General features: G+C 30.7%; 4 protein-coding genes across 4 annotated transcripts in view; 1 reads left to right on the top strand and 3 right to left on the bottom strand.

The window, feature by feature from the left end:
* Window positions 1-308: 308 nt before the first annotated feature.
* LOC134722728 (uncharacterized) lies at window positions 309-1,139 on the top strand. Its single transcript, XM_063586350.1, has one exon. It carries the CDS (start codon window positions 309-311, stop codon window positions 1,137-1,139), a length of 831 nt encoding a protein of 276 aa, XP_063442420.1.
* Window positions 1,140-7,474: 6,335 nt separating this feature from the next.
* Window positions 7,475-15,472, bottom strand: LOC134721414 (uncharacterized). Its single transcript, XM_063584400.1, has 7 exons — window positions 15,326-15,472; window positions 13,940-14,126; window positions 13,412-13,596; window positions 12,787-13,038; window positions 10,694-10,736; window positions 9,457-9,553; window positions 7,475-8,796 (listed from the first exon to the last, which is right to left on the bottom strand). The coding sequence occupies exons 1-7, from the start codon at window positions 15,389-15,391 to the stop codon at window positions 8,616-8,618; spliced, it is 1,011 nt and encodes a 336-aa protein (XP_063440470.1). The 5' UTR covers window positions 15,392-15,472; the 3' UTR covers window positions 7,475-8,615.
* Window positions 15,444-20,386, bottom strand: LOC134722727 (von Willebrand factor D and EGF domain-containing protein-like). The gene is made up of 6 exons (XM_063586348.1): window positions 20,339-20,386; window positions 19,707-19,856; window positions 18,471-18,686; window positions 17,047-17,252; window positions 15,890-16,134; window positions 15,444-15,478 (listed from the first exon to the last, which is right to left on the bottom strand). Exons 1-6 carry the CDS (start codon window positions 20,384-20,386, stop codon window positions 15,444-15,446), a joined length of 900 nt encoding a protein of 299 aa, XP_063442418.1.
* A 136-nt stretch (window positions 20,387-20,522) lies between these two features.
* LOC134722726 (von Willebrand factor D and EGF domain-containing protein-like) overlaps window positions 20,523-22,510 on the bottom strand; it is a 50,840-nt gene continuing 48,852 nt past the window's right edge. Inside the window, exon 6 of the mRNA XM_063586347.1 lies at window positions 20,523-20,969. Within this exon, the coding sequence (XP_063442417.1) occupies window positions 20,523-20,969 (447 nt within the window). The remainder of the gene's footprint in view (window positions 20,970-22,510) is intronic.

The raw sequence follows: 22,510 nt of genomic DNA, 5'->3' as shown, positions 1-22,510 counted from the left end.
AAACATTTCCTAGTGTCACTGATCGAAACCCTACACGTTTACGTTCTGTTATTTAAAAATACACATTGTATGCCAGAAACTTTATTAACGGGTTATATATTTTGTTTTTGTTTATACATGTTTCAGATTTGTTCCATGTTGGAAGGTGGACGGAATTTCAAAAAGAAAAGGATAAGAGTTTAAAAGAATTATTATTCAAATTACCAGAAATTGTTTTAAAATCTAAAGCTCAAAATACAGTCAAGAAGTATAATTATGCTTTCCGAAGTTGGTGTAAATGGTGTAAAAATTATGATTCTGTAAACAGCATGCCAGCAACCGATTATCATATTAGTTTGTATCTAATTTATTTGATGCAGAATGAGTGTTCGTCGTCTAAAATAGAAGAAGTAATATATTATATTGCTTGGGCACATAATATAGCTGGATACAACAATCCATGTGCATCTGAGCTAGTCAAAAATGTAGCCGAAGGTGCAAAGAGGCAGCTTTCTCGTCCTTGTTCTAAAAAAGAACCCATTACACCAGAAATACTTATTCAGTTAGTTAATAGGTTTGGTTCTACTGATAATCTGTTGGATAAACGAATAGTGACTATGTGTTTGATAGGTTATGCCGGTTTTCTGCGATTTTCAGAAATAGTGAATATTAGGGCATGTGATATCCAATTTCAATCTACACATATGTCTATTTTTATAGAAAAGAGCAAGACAGACAAATACAGGCAGGGAAGTTGTGTTATAATTGCGAAAAGTAATAATATAACATGTCCAGTTACTTGTCTAGAGAGCTATATTAAAGATGCCGAAATAAATCTTGAAGATGATAAATTCATTTTTCGGCAAATAACATTCTTTAAGAAATCGAATACTCATAAGCTTCGTAATGATTCAAGACACATCTCATATACTAGAGCCAGAGAATTATTATTAGAAAAATTACAATCTTTAGGACGTGATAAAACTAAGTTTGGATTACACTCGTTAAGATCTGGTGGTGCTACTTCAGCCGCTAACGCTGGGATCTCTGATAGAAATTTCAAGAAACATGGAAGGTGGAAATCAGACAGAGCAAAAGATGGTTACGTTAAAGAGGACCTTAAAACACAGTTGTCTGTTTCACAAAATTTAGGAATTTAATAAATAGTCTTTTTCCTTATGTTTTCCCGTTCTTTGTGTGTCGAAAACGTGCACTTGTCTCTGCAAGTGGCGTCTCCCATGTGAGAGTTTGTGGTTATTTGATAAATATTTTATATTCGTTTGAGTTTACGAATTCGAATTTAAATGTATTTATCAAAGTTGTACAAAAGTCGAACATTAAGAATGTTGTTGTTGTTTATAGTTAACACGTGTGTAGTTATTTATAGTAAGGTCGGTTTGAATGGAGTTTAAAGTTTCATGCACGAGTGAATTCATGTAGTTTAAAGTCATTCGAGCCATTGCAGTTAAAGTGACCAGTAGCACTTTTCCAAATAAATAATATAATAATTTTATATTATTTATTTTCAGATTTGTTGACCTTTAGTATGCGGTAACCAGTACTAGATGAGAATGTTCGGTGTATTTACACAAAAACATTAATTTCATTATACATATACGAATAATAAAATGTGCACTTGTCTCTGCAAGTGGCGTCTCCCATGTGAGAGTTTGTGGTTATTTGATAAATATTTTATATTCGTTTGAGTTTACGAATTAGAATTTAACCTATATTAAAATTATCCAAACAGATTATAGCATAGAATATCTATTATTTCCATATTATATTATAATTAGCATATCACACTATTCGTCTGTATAACAAATGTTACAACCCAACTTGCTTTGTCCGAAATGCTTTGTTATCAAATCTTTTTGACATACAAATCAATATGAACTTCTTTAGAATCAAGTCTTTTGTATATATCTACTATCGATATATGGTATATTAAAAAGCGATTAGATATGTATATAATAAAGTTAGATTGAAAACATAGTTCGATTTACAGTTTCAATGAAATGCCATAATTTTATGTTAAATATTAAAGGATTAAACGCCTTATTTTTTTTAAATGTATTGGTGTATAAACTCGACCAATTCACCCACAAACAAATCAAAGTCTAAAGGACTTTTATGGTATGTTTTTGACTGATTTGGTCTAGTTTACACACAAATAGATTCCTTTAAAAATGCGTTTACTCCTTATAATTCTTTGAAATTGTAGAAAAAGAATACATTTTCTCAAACTCGTCATTTCCATTACTCATAAATCGTATATTAGCCTCATTGAATAAATATAGCGCATGAATATTTTTGTTGGTTAATGCAAAAATATATACTCCATGAAATTTGCTATCTGAGAAAACATAAACTAGCGAAACTGTTATGATCCTTCAAACAAATGTTTGTATGTCTATAATTTAATTTAATGATTAACGCAAAGTGAAAATCACGTCGATCCGTATTGTTTTTTGATCGCCGCCATATTGTTTACATTGGTTACGAAAAGAAGTTCGATCAACGTCGTCTATCGAAAAATAAACAACGTCAAGAACATCTACCGGAAATCCTATCAATCATTTTAACATATTTCCTAACATGCAAATCATAAATATAGGAAGATGTGGTGTGAGTGCCAATGAGACAACTCTCCATCCAAATAACAATTTTAAAAAAGTAAACAATTATAGGTCAATGTATGGCCTTCAACACAGAGCCTTGGCTCACACCGAACAACAAGCTATAAAGGGCCCCAAAGAATTATGTTAATATATGAAACACTAGGTAGTTTAGATACGATGTGTCATGCTTATTTGTTTAGATATTATCTGAACTTTTACAAAGTTTGACATAAAATGATCAAGAGGCTACTTTGGGAACATTTGCTGAAACGGTACAAGAAAACGAACCGGAAGATCCGGATAAATCTTTTTAATGGTTCCTTTTAAGCCTGTTTGTTGCAGTGTTAATTATCATATATGCGATACTCTCCAACTAAAAACAGGACTTAAATGAGGTCATGTGTCGATGGACATAAAGCAAGCAAGAACCAATGATCAATTAATAATGTCGAAGTACAAATTGTATACAAAACAGATTGTGTACACTTCCTAGCGCACTAGTATCCATTGAAATAGAGTAGATCGAAATTTGCCTAATTTCTGTAATAAAAAGCAATACTTATGGTAAACCACTGGTTGTCAACACGTTGACACGGACTCGTTTTGGCATTGATGCACTTATAGTACATATTAATAAAGGTCAATGAGTTTAAGGCGCCTGGATTATAATACAAAGGTTACAATAGAACTGAAAAGTACTTGTCCAGATTAGATAACAATTGAATATTTTCTGTGACATTTACCATAATTGCAACTCAGTACGCTGACGACCATACTGATGATATAAACATAATTTTACAATTAAGATATGCATGGAATATTTGCAGTTTGTTCGTTCATAATATTCAATCAGATAAACGTAACAAGCGAATATACTAGAACGCAATGTAGATAAATTAAATCGCCTTTATTTTTGGACCATTCTGTATATGACAGATGTAGACTTTACAAGTGCATGACGTAATTTCAATCAATAAGAATTTAATATTCAGTTTGGACGCTGTTTTTAGTTTCTCTTACTGTTTGAAAGATATTTTGCACGAATGTTTGAATTTGATTAACTTCTTTAAAATGAATTGAATATAAAGTACTTTCAATTTGTTCTTCCTTTCAAATACTCCTGATAACTCATTTATTAGATTGGATACATTACTATGTAAAACTTTTAGTCAAAGGTCGTATGAACTTCTCTCTTGCGGGAATCTGATGTTTGACATTAACTCTATCTAACAGTAAAGGGTCTGTCAATACATAGTCGCATCCAACGATAAAACATATTATCATTATCCTCTCTTATGTTAATTAGATATGATCTCAGAGTAGTCAATAGCTCTCCCTATCACTCATTAAACTTAAAGAAAGATGTAAATGTATATGGACAGCAATTACTGTCAAATATTCAAACATTTAAAATCCCTTCTTTAAAGTGAAAGTAAAAAAACGTAGGACCATTTGCCCTTAAATTTATTACACACAGATATCAATCTGGAAGGCTTGTAGTCTTGCAATTACTTAAATTCAAAATGTCACGAGAGTAAATTGGTTTTGGGTGTCCTGCGAGGCTCTAACCATATTGTGATTTTTTTCTGATAAGTGATCAAATTATAACAACCTTATTTGATCTAATTCGTAACTAAGAAACAGAAACATAATCTGTCAACAGTGACAAAAAGAAAGATCAGTCAGGCTATATATACGGGACTAATCCTCGTCTGACCCTAATGGGAGAGTTAAATCATATACCTCTTGTAAGGTACATGACTGCAAAGTTAAAGAACCCTTGCAATAACACTTTTGCGGGAGACGAAGATGGACACTTGTTAGTTAAATTTTCTAAGCCTCCATTCTCTGTTGGTATTATATATTGTAGTTAGTGACTGTTACAATTCTATTGTTATCATATGTTGGGTTTTGTTGGGTTTTTGTTTCGATAATAAAATGTATTTTTACTTTATAACTGTGTCCTTCTTTTTGTAAAAAAAACCGCAGATTTTTTTTTTATCTACTTGTCATACGGGCATTAAGTACAAAAACAACTTACATAAAGACAAACCGCGCAAAGTGCTGATCTCACACTAATCAATATCGTGCATCTATACTGTCGAATCAAAATAATAAATATAACTCAAGTCAAAGGTACAGGATAGTTAATTATGATATGCACATATGTAACGCTTGTAATATCTTCTTTACCACAGTATATAATTTCTTGATATTACTAATTTTAATGACAACGTTAACGTATACAAAAAGTATGTAAACAAATTATAGCGTGGAATATCAATTATTGTCATATAATTATCAAAACAAATGTTACAAATCATAGGACGTTATTAAATATATTTGAAATAAAAATCAATCTGTTTTTCTTTAGACACAAGTGTTTTTTGTATATATCTACTATCGATATGTGATAATAAAAAAGCTAGACAAACATTATATAATCAAGTTAGATTAAAAATATAGTCAGATAAACAGTTTCATTGAAATTGTAAAAAAAATATGTTAAATATGTAAAATATTATGTAACACCAGGTTATTTACAGTAGATACGAGGTAGCATGCGTATTTGTTCAGATATTTATTAATTGTACTTTTACAATGATTGACATAAAATGAGTAAGAGGCTAGTTTGAAATTATTTGCTAAAATCATAGAAGAAAATCATGCAATTTAGTACCAGATTATCAGGATAAATCTATTAATGATAGTTACTTTAAATTTGAAACATGCTTGTTGCAGTGTTGATTCTAATACCTTCAATACTATCCGACCAAAAACAGGACTTTGGTAAGGTCCATTGGTGCTGGGCGTTAAACAAGAAACAGCCAAGCAATCAACTTATTTGATCGAACTACAGAGAGTACGTAGAAAAAGCGTGTACAATTCACAACACCCTACTATCTTTAAAATCCTTAAAATCGTATTTTTTTAATTTCTTTAAAACAAAACCCATACTTAATGTAAAATAGAAAATCGCCTAGTAATCAATATAATGCAAAAGTAACATTATATAATTGGCCGTTACAGAATCTAAAGCATCATGGGTAATTTCATTGTTCGTACCCCAAAGTGAAAATAACGTTACGTCATTGGTTGAATTTCCATTGTTTTGGACGTTTTCAACCAATCACGACGTTTCGGTGTACATTTTTGAAAATATTACCCAGAATGCATTAGATTCTGAAACGGCGAATTGCAAATCTAGTACTAATGATCAAATAAATGACATTGAGGTTAACTGAATAAACAGCGCGAAAGCAAAAATGAACCTTACCGTATGATTTCAAAAAAGCATTATACGAGACAGTTTTGACATACACCGAGAATCTTGTACAAAGTAAAAAAAATCATAATAGATAAATTAAGCCTGGCTTCAACTTGTGAATTCCAGACGCAAACCACCAGTGACGCCTATTTAAGTCAAATAACAAAGATGAGAGAATTGAGGATCCAAATTTTCAAGAGGAATTGCCAATTTCAATTGACAGAAACTCCTTAGTTTTTTTTCGAAAAATGTTTTACATGTAATCAATTCAAAGATCACAAAGTTTAATACACAATATAACATGCTCAGATAACACGTGGAACTTTTACATTAATTCACCACTGTACACTGCAACTATTGTCCTGCGGTGCTATGTCCGTGCTTAATACTGTCATTAGTTTTTTATTCTTAATTTGATTAATGCATTCATTCATTAAAACTCATTTATTTATTCATACATATATATATTTTTTTTAATTTGTTATCATTATTATATTCTGCATTATTATATATTGTTGCTTTTATTGTTGTTGTACATGTCCTGTTGTTTTTGAACCAAATTCTAATTAGCAAAATACTCTTATTTTTTTTTATTTTTTGTTAAAATACTGTCTTTCCTTCAACACAAACAATTTATAAATTACGGACATTTATAAATTCCTAGTGTGTGTATACAAATACGAAGATGCTGTATAATTGCATACGAGACAACGATCTAGCCGTTTAGATCAAAGAACGATAATTTGTAGGACACCAGTGTATGTATTCCGTTATAAAAACGAGTTTGTGTGCAAATTCCTTGTATTTTCTTGTTGGGATTGAAGTTCATGTAGCTTCGAATTCCTTTAACTATTGAATTGAGTTGCAAATCTCTGTTTTAAAAACTCCAAATCATGTACAAAGGGAGATAAATCAAACCGCACATTTGTTTTAACCTACCGTATGGAAAACAATTGAAACGAGAAAACTATCGGTATAATTGATGTACAAAACGTGAACTCAAAACAAATATGAAACACATCAATAAAAGACAACCACTGTATTACAGGCTCTCGACTTGGAACAGGCACATACTTAAAGGAGGGGTCGGGGTTAAACAAGTCAGCGGGATCCCAACCCTCCATATATAACCTGGGACACTGATGTAACAGTACACTATAAGAACGTATTATTAAAATCAGTTGAAAAAGCTAAACTCATCAGATGGATACAGATCGAAATTCATATAATAAAAACACAGAGTGGAAGTAGATATAGGAAGATGTGGTGTGAGTGCCAATGAGACAACTCTCCATCCAAATAACAATTTAAAAATTAAACCATTATAGGTTAAAGTACGGCCTTCAACACGGAGCCTTGGCTCACACCGAACAACAAGCTATAAAGGTTAGATATAGCTATCTCGCAAGCAAAACAGCGTTATTAGTTTGCCATCCTTTTTTTTTTCTTCCAAAAAATAAGTTCAAACAAAATTTTTAGTCAAACCAATAAAGATTTGCTTTTACTGATTCACCTGCATTCAGTAGAATAAAAAGAATATTTACTTTTTCAAGCAAATAAAAATTGAACTTAATTATTATTATAAACACATATATTTTCTATTACTAGTACATTGTTTTTCATATGAATATTATAATGGAACTCAATGATAGCCGCACGGCTTCTTACACATCAAGCAATTCAATAAAAGAGTCCAGTATAAAGTTTTATAAGGATTGACATATCCTTTCATTTTCATTATTAGAACTCAACTGCCTACAGTCTTTTTGATGTTTCTAATTGACCAAAACAAGTGTGGGACTCATTGTTTTGCCCTAAAATATGTATGTTGTCTCCTTGTTTCCCAAGTTATAACATTACTAATGATAATTCATAGCGAAAATAATACATTTATTGATATAATTTTATGTATTCCATCAAACTCGTTCATTTAACAAACATTTTTTATTTACAAAATACAAACCTTTACAGCTTTGTTCAGCTTTATTATGAAAGGGGCATTAGCCCTCAAAATGGTGTTCACCGATTCGACTCAAATTTTCATATTTAAAACATCATGTAAATACCGTACTAAAACGTAAACGCATGTTACAATCAGTCTAAGATAAACAGATAACAACATTTCAACTTTTGACATTCTTTTCCCTTTAATAGCTGAATACGACTAAAACTTGCATGACCAATCTGTAACTAATGGGTCAAAATAAAGGTCCCATGGATACAGATTCAATGAGGTCGATTAATTCATTAGCGATATTTCTTCGCTTATTTGACAAAATTGAACCACATTCGTATTATTATTTCATTATTTAACTTTTATTAACATGATAAATGATTGAACCACACGAACTCATATTCCTTGTTATTTATATTTCGTACCTTATGCCCCTAAGAGTATTTGTGCATTTTTATATTCTAGCAATAAGAACTTGTTGCATGATTATGTATAATGAGTCTCTACTGGTAAGAAATAGTGAGCTAAATATTTGACGTACTGTTTATTGATAATATATAGTCGCAATTATTTATTAATTTTGTCAAGGATTATAATATAAATAAATCATAAAAAGACGAAGGTAACAATGTCCAAGTGCAGTTAATATACAAACACGATAGTATTAAATATAACAGAAAAAATTGTAAAATATAATTAAAAGTTATCAAAATAAAAACAAAAACTTATAAAAATATGAAGGAAGGAACATAAAATCTTAACTAATGACTTTTAATTACAGAAAAAAAAGTCACTATTTAGAAGTTTTAAATCCGCCGTTCCACACATCGATATTCTCTTTTCGCGGAGGACACTGCATAGCGAAAGCATCCACATCTGTGTTGTCTCCAAAATCAAATTCAAGTTCGCTAACAGTATTTTCTGATGACGTCTTCTTCTGTTCAAGTTCATCTCCATAAGAAGCAATTTTTGCTCTGTAAAAGTCATTAGAAAGCTCATCATTTTAGTGAAAATGTATTTATGTGCTAAAAACGAAAGATAAATATGCTTAATATTTTTAATTTGATATTCTCACTTTTACCAAAATATATCTCAAATGAAAAACAAAAGCATAACACTTTCACTCTTTTTACGCGAGAATTGTTTCCATCTGATGAACTGCCCTTTTTCAACTGATTTTTTATTGCTCTATGTTGAACTAGATGATTTGGCACCCGCTAACACGTGCAACCCCGCCACAATTCGTATGTGCCTTACTATGTCATGAGCCTGATTAAGTGGTTGTCGATTGTTGCTGTGTTGCATATTTTTTTTTCATTCATAATTTGTTACATAAATTGGGCCGTTAGTTTTTTTCGTCTGATATGCTTAACATTTATGATTTCGGGGCCATTAATAGCTGACTACATGCATGTGGTATGGATTTGCTCATTGTTGATTACCGTACGATGACCTATAGATCTTAATTTCTGTATTATTTGGTCTCTTGTGAAGAGTTGTCTCCTAGAAGGTCATTCCACATTTTTTTATATTTTATGTTATATTTAGAAATGTCAACATTTGAGATTATTTGGAATCAGTGGGGAAAATCTCTCGAATATTTGATATTTAGTATGATTCATTACATAACTTACTTTGAAGCTTTAGTTGTCAGCTTGAAGCAAATAACACCAATTATAACAAGTATAACGACCACTGATACTGTAACTGGGACAACAATCTTAATGATATCTATAAAATATAACAGTATCTACATAGCATTCATGAACTGCATGTAGGGAAAACGTTGATATCATTACAGAGGGAGATAACTTGCACTTCATAATGACTTTCAAGTTGCACATTCAATATACAAATTTAACGGGAACTACAATGTAGTGGTAAATATCAAATTTTGAAAAAGATATTACAATATCAGGGTTTGTTTTGCCATATATGAATATAAAGATGAATTGATTTTGTTTAAATCGATTTTATTAATAAATCAACAACATAAAGGTTATTGATCAACTTTGAGGGTTTTTTTCATGCAATACTCATTATTACATGTTCCAGACCAGATGAGTATTTGGACTGTACGTGTACGGTCCGGACCGTATATGTATACTCGTGCGGTCGGGCCGTATGAGTACTCGCGTATAGTCCAGTAGGAGCTTACCATACATGTGATGGGATCATATGGGTTATATTTAAACAATTTATCAGAATCTTTATTTTTAGTTTTAGAAATTGTTATTGTTACAGTTGGATGGATAAACTTAACAAATGAACAATTGAAATTAAACTTTTGTTTAATTGTATATCTGAATCCTATTAATTTTGGAACAATCGCCCAAGGTGACACTTGCTACAAAAAGTAACGTAATATGTTTTACTCTTAAAAATGTTTGCAGTTCATGTATGTTCCTTTATATTTGCATTTTTTGTAAGGTAGTTAAACATTCTAAAACCACTGTCCTCCAATATTATGTTTACTTCAGGTTTCTTCAATTTCTGTGAGCATAATTCAATTAATGTATAACTGTTGATTAGCGGGATTTTTTTAAATAGTTAGAATATAAAGTTTTTATTTCAATTACAATTGAACTTTTTTTTATATATTAATTTGAAAGTTAAGTTATGTTGATCTGTAATATGCATTTGTGTCTAAAAACTTGACCAACTTCTAAATATTAGTCCGATCGTATGAGTATTTAAATATTTAGATGTGAGCATTCCTGATGAAGGTAAATCCATAAAATTGCTTCGGACGCAAGAAATTATCAAACTGGTTGTTTTTAAAAAAAAATTAACCGCTACATGTGTCATGATAGTTGATACAGACTTGAGCAGTCCCTGTAAGGATATAGAAACAAGTTTAATTGCATTTACTTTTTGTTGTATCTGCAGTATCGTCTTCTGATTCGTTCACAATCTGAAAATAGATTTTCGAATATATGCTTTAAAATTTGCTGCCAAACATTAACAACTGGTAGCTGCATGTAACACATTTTTCAGACATAAAAAAGGGGATAAAATTTAAAACAAATAGTTTTATATTGGAATCATTAACATCAATATCCAATGACAGTGAAGAACTTGCTTAAGTTTATCCAATGAAATTGAAAAGTCTCGTCCTTTTTCTAAAAACAATCATTGTAAAGTGCCAATAACTTGTTGTAAAATATTCCGTATCAACTTCACAAATAATACACGATGATCTTGAAGTATATATTTTGCGTACTGACGTTGTTTATCATCTCATTAACGTAATATATGATTCTTTTATTTGTCTTTATTAATACTACTTTTACTGTTAAGTCTGTTTTTTGAGATATCCATTTGACGAAACTCTGTGCTTATGTATCCAATCATACTTTGAACGGCAAAAATATTTTATGATATGACTCTGTATCTATGTATCTTGTCATACTTTGAATGACAAAATTATTTTATTTGTAAATATTACTTTTACGTGTAAGTCTGTTTTTTGTGATATACATTTGACGTGACCCTGTACTTATGTATCCCGTCATATTTTGAACCACACGATTATTTTATTTATTATTGTTACTTTTACTGTTAAGTATGTTTTTGTTATATCCTTTTACGTGACTGTATTTATGGAATTTGTCCTGCTTTGAACGACAAGATTATTTTTATCTCTACCTGTGCGATTTTCAAACGCGCAATTTTACACCAGTACTTAAAACCTCCCATCCTGTATGGGTACATTTTACATAGATAAATAAAATCGTATAATATATGCAAAATGAGGATGTTAATTTTGATGTATGCCTTTTTGTACTTCTTCGTTACATTTGTTGTTTTTATAGTGATTAAGATGATAACACTATGTTGACTGCTGTACCCCTATTTTTGACATTTTTACCTATTGTGTCTGTTTGTTTTGTTCACGCATCGGTGACAATATAACATAATTTGATGCGACTGTCATACAAGTGAGAGGTTTAGCTAGCGATAAAACTAGGTCCAATAAGAAAATGCCTGTACCAAGTAAGGAATATGACAGTTGTTATCCATTCGTTGTGTTAGAACTTTTGATTTTGCCAATTGATTGGGGACTTTCCTTTTTGAATTTTCCACGGAGTTCAGTTTTTTTGTGATTTTACATTTTAGTAGTTGATTTAAGACAGAGAAATAATACTATTGTGTTTAGTGTTACATTTAAGAGATGATTTTATGCTTTTTTAATAATAAAATCGAGCAAATTAACTCAAATGTATTACACGTTGCAAAGATGCCGGTACCGTCTCAATATAACTATCAACTTGTTATAGGATATACCGAATAATTGGAATGAAATTCTAGGTTAACGATTTCATCAAATAGCAAACTAAAACGACACTAAAACCAGTTGTTTATAATGTTGTCAATATACCGGCAGTTGATAACATGTTCTGCATATGTAATACTAAACATTTTTCTTGTAATTAAAATTATCAATTTTTATCTAATTTTCGTTGATCCTAATCATATTTGATCAAAACATGGCGTTTGTGTAAGATTTTCGTTATAGTATACCAAATAAGACTACTTTCCGGATTTGTAATAACATAAGCAACACGACGGGTGTAATATGTGGAGCTGGAACTGCTTACCCTTCCGGAGCACCTGAGATCACTCCAGTCTTTGGTGGGGTTCGTGTTGGTTATTCTTTAGTTTTCTATGTTGTGTCATCTGTACTGTTGTTTGTCTGTTTGTCTTTTTGTTTTGTTTTTAGCCATGGCGTTGTCAGTTAATTTTCTATCTAATATGAGTTTGACTTTCTCTCTTGTATCTTTCGTCCTCTTTTTAAATAAGGCAATTATAATAGATGAAATGTTACAAATCTCAGTTTTGTTTGTTCTTTGTGATTCTTGTTTCCTTTTTATTAAATATTTTCTACGATACAATCAAATTTGAATACAAAAGGAACAACACACATGAATATAGAACCGTGATAACAAACAAAAAATACATACCAACGATTGGCACGTTTTTGTCGTTGTATTACACGAATACTTGAGATCATCGTAAATTATGATACTGGCTTCCTTCCCAAAATTCTGGCCATCATATGAAAAGCTGATGTCATAACCCTCGGAGAAAACTTTGTTGTCCACTGATCTTTTCTTCCGTGACGCCGGTAGATTCAAAGTTATCATGAATTGGTTTCTGTATTCAGCTAAAACAAGTTCAGCACTTGTTGTGTACAGCAGATCATTTTCTAAAATCTGAAAAAAAAAAGATTCAATTGAACAGAATCCAACAATAGAGAGTTTGTTACAAAACATTTCTTTGTGTCGAAAAGGAATATACCTAATGAACATTAACCCCATAAGAATGGCTTAAAATTGTGAATCGTCAAGCATTTTATCTTGATATTTATGACTATGTCCTTTGGGAAAAATCATGACTGCTTCATCAAACACATATTGGTTCTCTAAAAACTAGAAGATGTTTTGTATTCATTCGCATTCAAGTCGAATACCGAATTTGAAGACGAAAGGTGCTTGTAAGATTGTAAAATTGCACATTTAATCATTTCATTGGTACAAAATTTAACACATGGCATATTACCTCCAAGAACATATATGTAAACTATACCTGAAAATGTATCCTCTTATACCATACCGAGGTGGTTAGAAATTCTCCAAATACATTAATTGCTTCACATAAACGAGTTGATAGTTTACATTCACCATTAAAAGGAAGACTGATATCAGTTGGTGGTGACGAAGTGTTATAAGAGCAATCATGACCCACATGTCCGTTATCACAACTACACACCCCTACAATGGAGCACACCACACTATTGATTACAACTGTTAATGAAGCAGTGAAAGTTGAAAAGAAAAAGTTTTCAAAACACTTTTAGACTATTGAAACAAATTGGAAACTGAAGACATTTCATATTCACTAGATATTTTAAGATCGGATCGTAATGTTGATTTTTAACAATAACATGATCTTATGTCTACTTTTCCAGATCGTATGTTATTTTCTGACATCATGTTTTTAATTTACCAAAGTACTGCTACATAAAAAAAGTAAAATCACAAAAATAACGAATTCCGAGGAAAATTGAATTTTGAACGCTTTAAATAATTCTTTCAACAACTAATATGTGTTTACCTGATTTGCATACTCCGTAATTACTGCAATTATTTAGACATAATCCACTTGCAAAATATTCTAACAATGTTTGTGATCCATCGGTAGATTTTTGAGAATACAGGGATTCAGTTTTTACAAGCTCTGTCATAATGCTCGTTACCATGGTATTGACTGTGTCTGTAAGAAACGTTGTGTCGCCTGCAACCTAAAGGTATTATAACAAAAAGCTGTCTTAAATATAACAAGGTGTTAGCCATATTTTAAGACATATTTAAGCTATACATGTATTAGAAAAAAACCATACCAATTAGAATAAAATGTGTATTTATCACACGAAACAACAACGACTGGAAACAATCAAGCATAATTATTTATTTATTTTGACTCCGGTAAAACACAAGGGAGATTCCTATTTTCCTAAAGATATTTATCAACCAGAGTCAAACTTAAGCATAGTCTACCATTTCACCGTGCAGCCTTACAAAATGAGTTAGACTAATATCATACATGATATTAGTTTTACTCATTGTGTAAGGTCAGCTTTCAGAGACCTCGACATAAGAAAATGGTGAGCAATTTGAATAAAAATTTAATTATCTGATGTATAGTAAAAGAGGTGCGTAAAGGGGGGTATCTGCACGGAAAAACGAACAATTAAAAATGTCTTGCACGTTGATCTTTTTACCGATTTCAGAAAACACATTGAATAAAAAAACCTTTTTTCCACGCCTGTACATGTAATGAAAATGAAAATGGAAATAAGACTATATCTTTATGTACAAATTCCACTTCGAGGATATGCTCACGTTAATAAGGTCGAGTAAATCATATCTACATGTATCATCTACTGTTTTGCGCAAATTAAGAAGCTTCAAATACATATTGTACCGATCAACGTTTGTAATAGTAAATATAGACTGATAAATTTGTTTCTATATTATTTTTTTTGGTGTTACTTTCACAATTATTAACACAATTGATTTCCTCGCTAGTGAAATATCTCTTCTTAGCAAATGATCAATCGAAATTTTATAATGACGCAATTTATTTTGGTTTCTTCTGAAGTTTTCTTTTTGAGACATCATACAAAAAGACGACCATGCTTAATGACGTCATATATTAACAACACAACTTTCTGCAAATCTTAGAAAAGGGAGTATGAAAATCATTTGAGAAACTCTTAACAGTGATCTATTTAAAAAGCTAGGCAAGCCTTGCTATTCAAAAATCTAACTGTAGAGGAATATATAAAACACATTTGTTGCAGTGGTGAAATATATAAATATTTAACTTTTTAGATACATTCTGGTTTTCAGGGCGAAATGTTTCTCCTTGAGATAAGAAAAGGCTTTTGTTATTTCGTCATATCCTTGTTCTTAAATAATGAAGAAGAAAAACTTATACTTCTATATCCTTTACACACGCTTCAATGAACTTTTCAACAGGTACATCAACATAATCTTTGTACATATCATTCTGTAAAGCGTCTTTAATGCTGTTGAAACATACATTATACGCTCTGTCAAACGTCCATCCATTTCGAAAAGTTGCTGGTGGCTGTAAAAGAATGAAGTATAGGAATAATCATTGTAATGTTGGTGTTATTAATTCATGTTGAATTGTGTGTTCTTACTTCAAATTCAAACATTTCTGAAACAAGCAAATGAATACAGTGGTAAACTCTTCTTTCTTTCTAGTTATAATTTATCCATGTTATCATATATTTATACTTTTTTGTACATTATTTTATCATAGAAATGCAAAAATGCAGTCTGTGAATTGATATTACCTCAATGTCCGTCTCATTTACGTCATCACTGTATGTTAACGGCTTGAAATCTACCACGTCATCATTATTACTTAAACTGCGTTTACTTATTTTATGTGGAAAATTTACGGATCTTCTTCTCCGTTGAGGCTGGGGCAGAGGCTGAAACGGAAAGCAAGATTCGTATTGCACATATGAACCTGATGAACTTGATGACTCTGATGAACATTGCTGAGTGCTATCTGTTAAATTACAATTTACACTATCAAAGTCTTCAGGTGAATCGGTACTCCCAGGTTGTTGCTCACACGAACAAAATGTTGCCAAATCCGGGTTATTTTTATTATTGTCAACAGTACCAATAGACTTATACGCATTGTTGTTTGCTTTCAAAAATATCGGCTCCTCGTTAAACAGTTTTTCATCCACCATATCTGATAATATCCTGTTCAGAATTATGAAAAAAAAAGAATTACGATTTTATTCATTATACATATACAATATCCACCAATATATTCACGTATAATTATTAGTAAAGGTTGTATTTTTGCAATTGAGTATTGATAACAATACACTTGTACAAGTGTTATAAACTATACGCAATTTTTTAAGTATCAGAAATGAATTCAACTTTTTTCATTATTTAAACATGGTTATTGAACTCGTCATATACACCAGGATTGAAATTTTGTATTAACACCAGACGCGCGTTTTGTCTAAAAAAGACAAATTTTGTCTACTTAAGACTCATTTTGTCTTCAATAGACTCTTTAGTAATATATTATTTTTAATTCTATAGCAAATACACAATGTTTGCCCCTGCTCGTGATATTATTATAAACTCCGTATTCAGACAATGAAGTGTGTTTGAAAAGATAACGTTTCATTGTAGAAAAGCCTGGCATAATATGTAAAGGATTTTTTATTGTTATTACTGGTGCTTTTCGGCACATGCATTGCAATAATTCTTAGTTTAAACAGCTAATGTAAGAGTGAGTTACTTTTTTAACATTATCATTAACGGTCATCGTACCAAACTGTAATTTCCTGAACGGCGTAGCTCTTTTTTGCCTAAAGTGTAACTGGTGATAGATATATATATATATATTAACATTCCACACTCGCGGTACCGGTTATGTACAGTCTAAAAATATTGTATATATTCTATAGTTTGACACTGTAGTGTTGTTGGTTTTTTTCTTCTTCGTGTTTTAATGTCTGTTTATATTTATCTTCTCATAATATACAATGAATTCGCCTGTAGGCTTTCTAGAATCTTTATAATAACTTTATTATTTTGATTGCTATTTTGTTAAAGCACAATCGGTGGCAGGTTTTCTTGTCAATTGACGATTACCTCCAAGAATCTGCGAAGATCTTAACATCATTGGTTGGTCCATATATACGGCCGAAGAAGTCATCTGATGGATCTTTTGTTGTACTAGGAACTCCACAAAGTCCTTTTGCTGCATTAATATCCTTCACAGATGGTTTTATAGAAATTACACTTATAAATCGCCTCGCTATGGAAAATTGTATTTCTGTTCCAATTGGCAATACAATCTACATTGCAAAATGAAAATTGTTTACTTGCATATTTGTGTGTTTGTTACTGTGGTTCAATAGATATATATAGATAGCTATAGCACTCGGTTTAATGCAATATTTTCTACATCAGGAAACGACGAGACCAAATCAAGAATATAACAGTTATTCTTAGATCGTTTAATGTGTTAAATATTTTGATATTGCCATTTGATAGTGGACTATCCCATTTGATTTTTTTCGGAGTTCAATATTTGGGTTTTGTGTAAAACAAATACTGAAGTCATTATATAAAAAACAAAAACAGTGATGTTCCTTTTGATTTTTTGGCACTAACTATAATTCAAATACAAAATGATATATAGCGATGGAAAGATCAGAATGAAAATACAACCAGATGGAAAATTAATAAAGTTCGTCATTCATATAAAAAAATGGTATAATGATCTGTTGTGGAATGACGAAATGAGGGAATTACGGAATTTCGGGATTTCGGAATGTGTGACAAGGGAAAAACTATAGGGCACCGACAACATCATTGCAGTTAGCTGTGTGTTAATTATATTTTTTTAAACTGATGTATAAAACCCGCACTTTTCGGAATTGACTGAATTTCAATATTCTATTAATTATTCGAGATCTCGATGCAACTTATTTCCTTAAAGTAATGCAAATGAAGCATTTAAAAAAATAATAATTTATTCATATAATTTACATCTGTCCATCTCTTATTACATAAGAAAAGATACATTGAGCTTCTTGATAAAACAGGAATTGTAGTTTTAAAAAACAATCCTTCTGTAAGTAATTCATTTGCGCTTTGTTTCATCAAAGTAACCAGACTCATAATTTGATACGCCGAACGCGCTTTTCGTCTTAATAAGACTTATCAGTTGTGATCGATCAAAATATTTTGAAATCCAAAAAAGTATGTGGAACATAACGGACCGGAAAATTCTAAAATGTTATGCTAAATAAGGCTACGGTAATTGATGCCTGGGATAAGAAAATTCTTATTATTCCGATTGATTCCTACTTTAGTAAACAGGAAACAGGAAATTTATAAAAAAAAGTATCATATAATTGATATTCATGTCAACACCAAACTTGTAGGCTGCAAACGTAAATATCGCCAATTGAGAAATTAAAAGTTACATGATTTGATATTTGATATATGTTTGATATCAACAAACTTCTCTTTCAAAATTTATAAAAAGAGAAAGAAACTATACAAACCTTGAAATTATTATTGGTGTTGATGATTGTCATATCATTTTTACCACAAGACGTCGTCAGTATGATAACAGGTTGCTTGAGCAAATATTTTTCTCTCCTTGAAATCATCTCACATAAACGTAAAACGAACAAAGTATTTTTGCTCCGTATTGCTATTCCACAAATGCACGATGTACCGGGTATACCAGCACCACAACTTGTAAATAATGCATGTACCTAAAATGTTAAACAAAACAGTTAAATTATCAAAACAAATATTACTGTAGATTCACTGTTTAATTGAGGTACAATCGCTTGATTGGTGTCTTTTTAAGAAAAAACTATTGGTACCTTAAAATTTTGACAATCAACATTTAAGTATTGCCTACTGTTTCTGGGGCATCTGATTTTAACCCAAGTGTTGCTCAGTTTTTTGTTTTGTGTTTTGTACTGTTTGTTTGTGTTTTTGTTCTGTTGTTTGTACTTTTGTCATTTTCTTCCATTGCGTTATCAGTTTATCGTCTATTGATATATTTGAATATCCCTGTGATCTCTCTCTCTCTCTCTCTCTCTCTCTCTCTCGTTGCAAAATGAAATTTGAAATTGTATTTAAACTGCAACAAGGCATCTATTTAATTTGTTCTTTAATTTTGAAAGGCTTTTAAAATTTTAACCTTACAAAGGATTCAGTATAAAAATAATGTCACAATTGATGCAATTCTTCGTGTTTTCAGGGGAAAACATCAAATCCCCATAAATATTCATTACATTTGGAATGTCACAGTAAATAAACACATATGCATCAACTATCTGTTATATGGAATCTTCTGTTTTAAAAGAAAATCAAAGCCGAATTCGAAAAGGGCATAGGAGCATATCCATTCAGAACTAAGCTCTCCTATTAGAAACATCTCCCTTAGGACAGGAAAGCATTTTTGTATTTTTTATTTATATAAGAAAAAACTGGTTTAACGTCTCCTTTTTGTCTGATTTAACATACTGTTTTTCTTGCACTAATATTCTGAGCTTGAACTTGAACCCTGTGAAATTCATTCATTTGCAATTGATATGTATTAAAACATAATTATGCAGTTAAAGATAAACATCTATCTTTAGTTCCTTAGATCATGCTATTTTGTATTTTTCTTTACCGAACGCCAATATCTAAAACGTTTACCAATAAAATGCTACTTGTTTTGATTTCGTCAATTTCTTCATTTGATTTTTCATAAAAACAACAAAAAGCATAACCCTTACCCTATAAGGACCAATGTCATTTTTGTACATTACATATTCGCCAACTCCCATGTAATCATAGTATTTTCCATCAAAAGTTCTGAAATGTGGATCATTGTATGACTGGCATAATCTGTTTTTTAAGACGGAATCTTTATCTACTACCGTTACCTAAAAACAAAAATTGCTTTACAATATACAGAAAACTGAGCCATTTATACATTCTTATATTGGAGTGTTTCCTTTTAAGTTTGTAATACTCCACATTTAAACATTTCAACCATGTTTCAATATTTTCTTAAGAATATCACAACACAATACTATAAAAAAAAAATGTTTCTTTTCTTTTTTTCTAGAAATAGCAAATTTAAAAATACAGAAATATAATGAAAATTAAAAAAATGGAAACTCTATTAACAAGTGGAGAAATATCCCAAAGCTTAAATACACCAAACGAATATTCTTTTCTAATACATAGGCAATTTAACCCTCCATTAATATCTCAACACATGAATATTAATTATTTATAAAGCTCGACCAGCCTCGCGCTTAAAAATATTGAAATTTGAATGTCTCAAGTAGAGAAATATTGTGTTACACTTGTTAGAGTGGTGAAATCTACATATAATGAATGGCTTTCAAGTTTTAATTACACTTCTTGTTTGTTCAGATTCAGCCTGTAAACCATTGATTATCGTCATTTGACATATCGATTTCATTTCTATAAGTATTTGATTTAAAAAAAAAAAAACTGACAGGTACATTTCTGTAAATACATCTGAATGTGATGATCCATTCATACTGATATTGAAAAAGTTCCTGAATATTGTACTTCAGTCAACTGCTACTATTAACCAAGGTTACATTTGATGGGAAGACTTTAACATAGTTATAAACTATAAGTACCCTTATTTGTTGTATATATACATCTTTCCAAATATTATTAGGTATAGAAACAGAAGAGGCTGACAGTTTTATATAAGCATATCTATTGTTAACATTGTAGAGTCCATCGTTGTATCCATACACTTGTAACGTTCTCTTTTCCATCCAGTCAAGATTTCCTAATCTGATTCCACAGGATTCAGCTTTGAATACAATATCTCTTTTAATCATGTTATTAATGCAGGTTGGTTCTTGATTATACGGTCGAAATATGTAGAAGTTCTGCTCACATTGAGATCTTAAATCTGGATGTGATGAAATACACCCCACGGGAACTGTGGACGTAAAGGTTATATTAAAAGATTCCCCTTCAGTAATTGTGTAATAATATTTGTCCGGCTAAAAAAAAAAAAAATGTGTATTTCAAGATATAATGTATACTCAATTTCAATGAATATTGGTATGTGTTGGAAATGTATAATGCACTGTTTTCGGTCCTTATCTTGAAGCGTTCCACTGATGAATGTAGGACCAGAAAAGCGCTGAGGCGCATGCAATGTATTTGCCATTCATCACTAGGCCGATACCTTTGATGGTAGACAATCAGTTCCCGAGGATATCATTAGATTATTAGTCACTGTCTCGATACTGACATTATTCATAACAAACTTTCTAAACTTTATTTGGGATTTAAGAAAACATCGGATTCAACTCATTTAAGCAAATACCTATATTCGGCTTTTTGCATGCCTGGTTACATTACTTTTTTCTCTTCTAATACATCTTGGCGTTCAAATATTAAAAAATGTATAAATCAATTCAATGAAAATTGGTAGTTTTGTAAAGATACATTATGTATAGTTTTCGGTCCTATTTTTTTAAAACGTTTTTCAGATAAAGGTAAATCCGGAAACGCTTGTAAGTCATGAAGTGTTAATGTTGCATTTTTTTTGTTAATGTAATAATTTGAAAACCGTTCCAAATTGGACTACTTTTTTTTACGTCAAACCTTGTAACATCATTGAAAACAAACGAACTGAAACAAACAGTTTTTATTTCGTCTAAGTTGTGTTTTAAGGTTTATAAATGACACTCGGATTGTATGTGTAAATAGGAGACTGTTACTGTGTATTTTGACCTCTGGACAATAACTTTTAAAATATATCCAATATATATTTTAATGTGTAAATAGTACTTTTACTTGGAGATAATCCTTGGTGGTTTTTTTTATAAAGGAAGCTTAAACGAAGAGAAGAAAAAGAAGAAAAAGAAATTAACATAAAATATATTATTTCGTAAAGGACAACATATATCATGCACTTAATGTTAGGTAACAAACAATCAACTAATGTTAAATCAGTAACCAAATCTTACTTTACCGCATATTGAATGGTTCAATTTAAGTTTAGTCTAAAATGTCCTGAACTTTTTACGTAATCAATTTCAATGAATGATGTTTGTTGAACAAGCATTTAATGTTTTTCTTATTGAGAAAGAATAGAAAAGAAAGTACACATTATGAAAATTAATAGTTAACAATGACATCTTTATGAACATAATGAGTAAAAAAGTATTCTTTCTGTGAGACCATTCATTTTGTGTAAAAAGAGGTATCAAATGAACTTAAAAGTTGAAAATGGTAACAGAAGTTTCGGTGTTTTTTTTTCAAAGCATATCAAATTTAAGCTAGTTTATGAAAACAGTATAAACCATATACAACGCGTTCTATTTGAAAAAGAGAATATCTATTTTATTCTCTTTTTAGTGTGGTTTCAAATTCGGTAAACAAAAAGATTGTCAACGTTTATTGTAAAAAAACATCTATATTTGAAGAAGGCAAGGCAATTCAGTTGCAAAAAATTAGTAAACATTTATTCAGAATAACACCTGATGTTAACTTTATATTCATGCAGGAACAAAGAATGATGAAACTCCTTGCT

Source organism: Mytilus trossulus, chromosome 6 (assembly GCF_036588685.1).
Source record: "Mytilus trossulus isolate FHL-02 chromosome 6, PNRI_Mtr1.1.1.hap1, whole genome shotgun sequence".
Classification (NCBI taxonomy): Eukaryota; Metazoa; Mollusca; class Bivalvia; order Mytilida; family Mytilidae; genus Mytilus; species Mytilus trossulus.
This window is presented reverse-complemented; position numbering and strand designations above follow the sequence as displayed.

What these genes read in the sequence shown, in the direction of transcription:
- LOC134722727 (XM_063586348.1), bottom strand. Translation starts at nt 20,386, where the DNA reads ATGACGATAATCAATGGTTTACAGGCTGAATCTGAACAAACAAGAAGT. An exon ending in AATCTGAACAAACAAGAAGT is followed by an intron (nt 19,857 to 20,338) that starts GTAATTAAAACT and finishes TTTTGTTTTTAG; the next exon opens with GTAACGGTAGTAGATAAAGA. An exon ending in ATGACATTGGTCCTTATAGG is followed by an intron (nt 18,687 to 19,706) that starts GTAAGGGTTATG and finishes TTAACATTTTAG; the next exon opens with GTACATGCATTATTTACAAG.
- LOC134722728 (XM_063586350.1), top strand. Translation starts at nt 309, where the DNA reads ATGCCAGCAACCGATTATCATATTAGTTTGTATCTAATTTATTTGATG.
- LOC134721414 (XM_063584400.1), bottom strand. Translation starts at nt 15,391, where the DNA reads ATGTACAAAGATTATGTTGATGTACCTGTTGAAAAGTTCATTGAAGCG. An exon ending in CGTGTGTAAAGGATATAGAA is followed by an intron (nt 14,127 to 15,325) that starts GTATAAGTTTTT and finishes TAATACCTTTAG; the next exon opens with GTTGCAGGCGACACAACGTT. An exon ending in TACTGCAGATACAACAAAAA is followed by an intron (nt 9,554 to 10,693) that starts GTAAATGCAATT and finishes TATATTTTATAG; the next exon opens with ATATCATTAAGATTGTTGTC.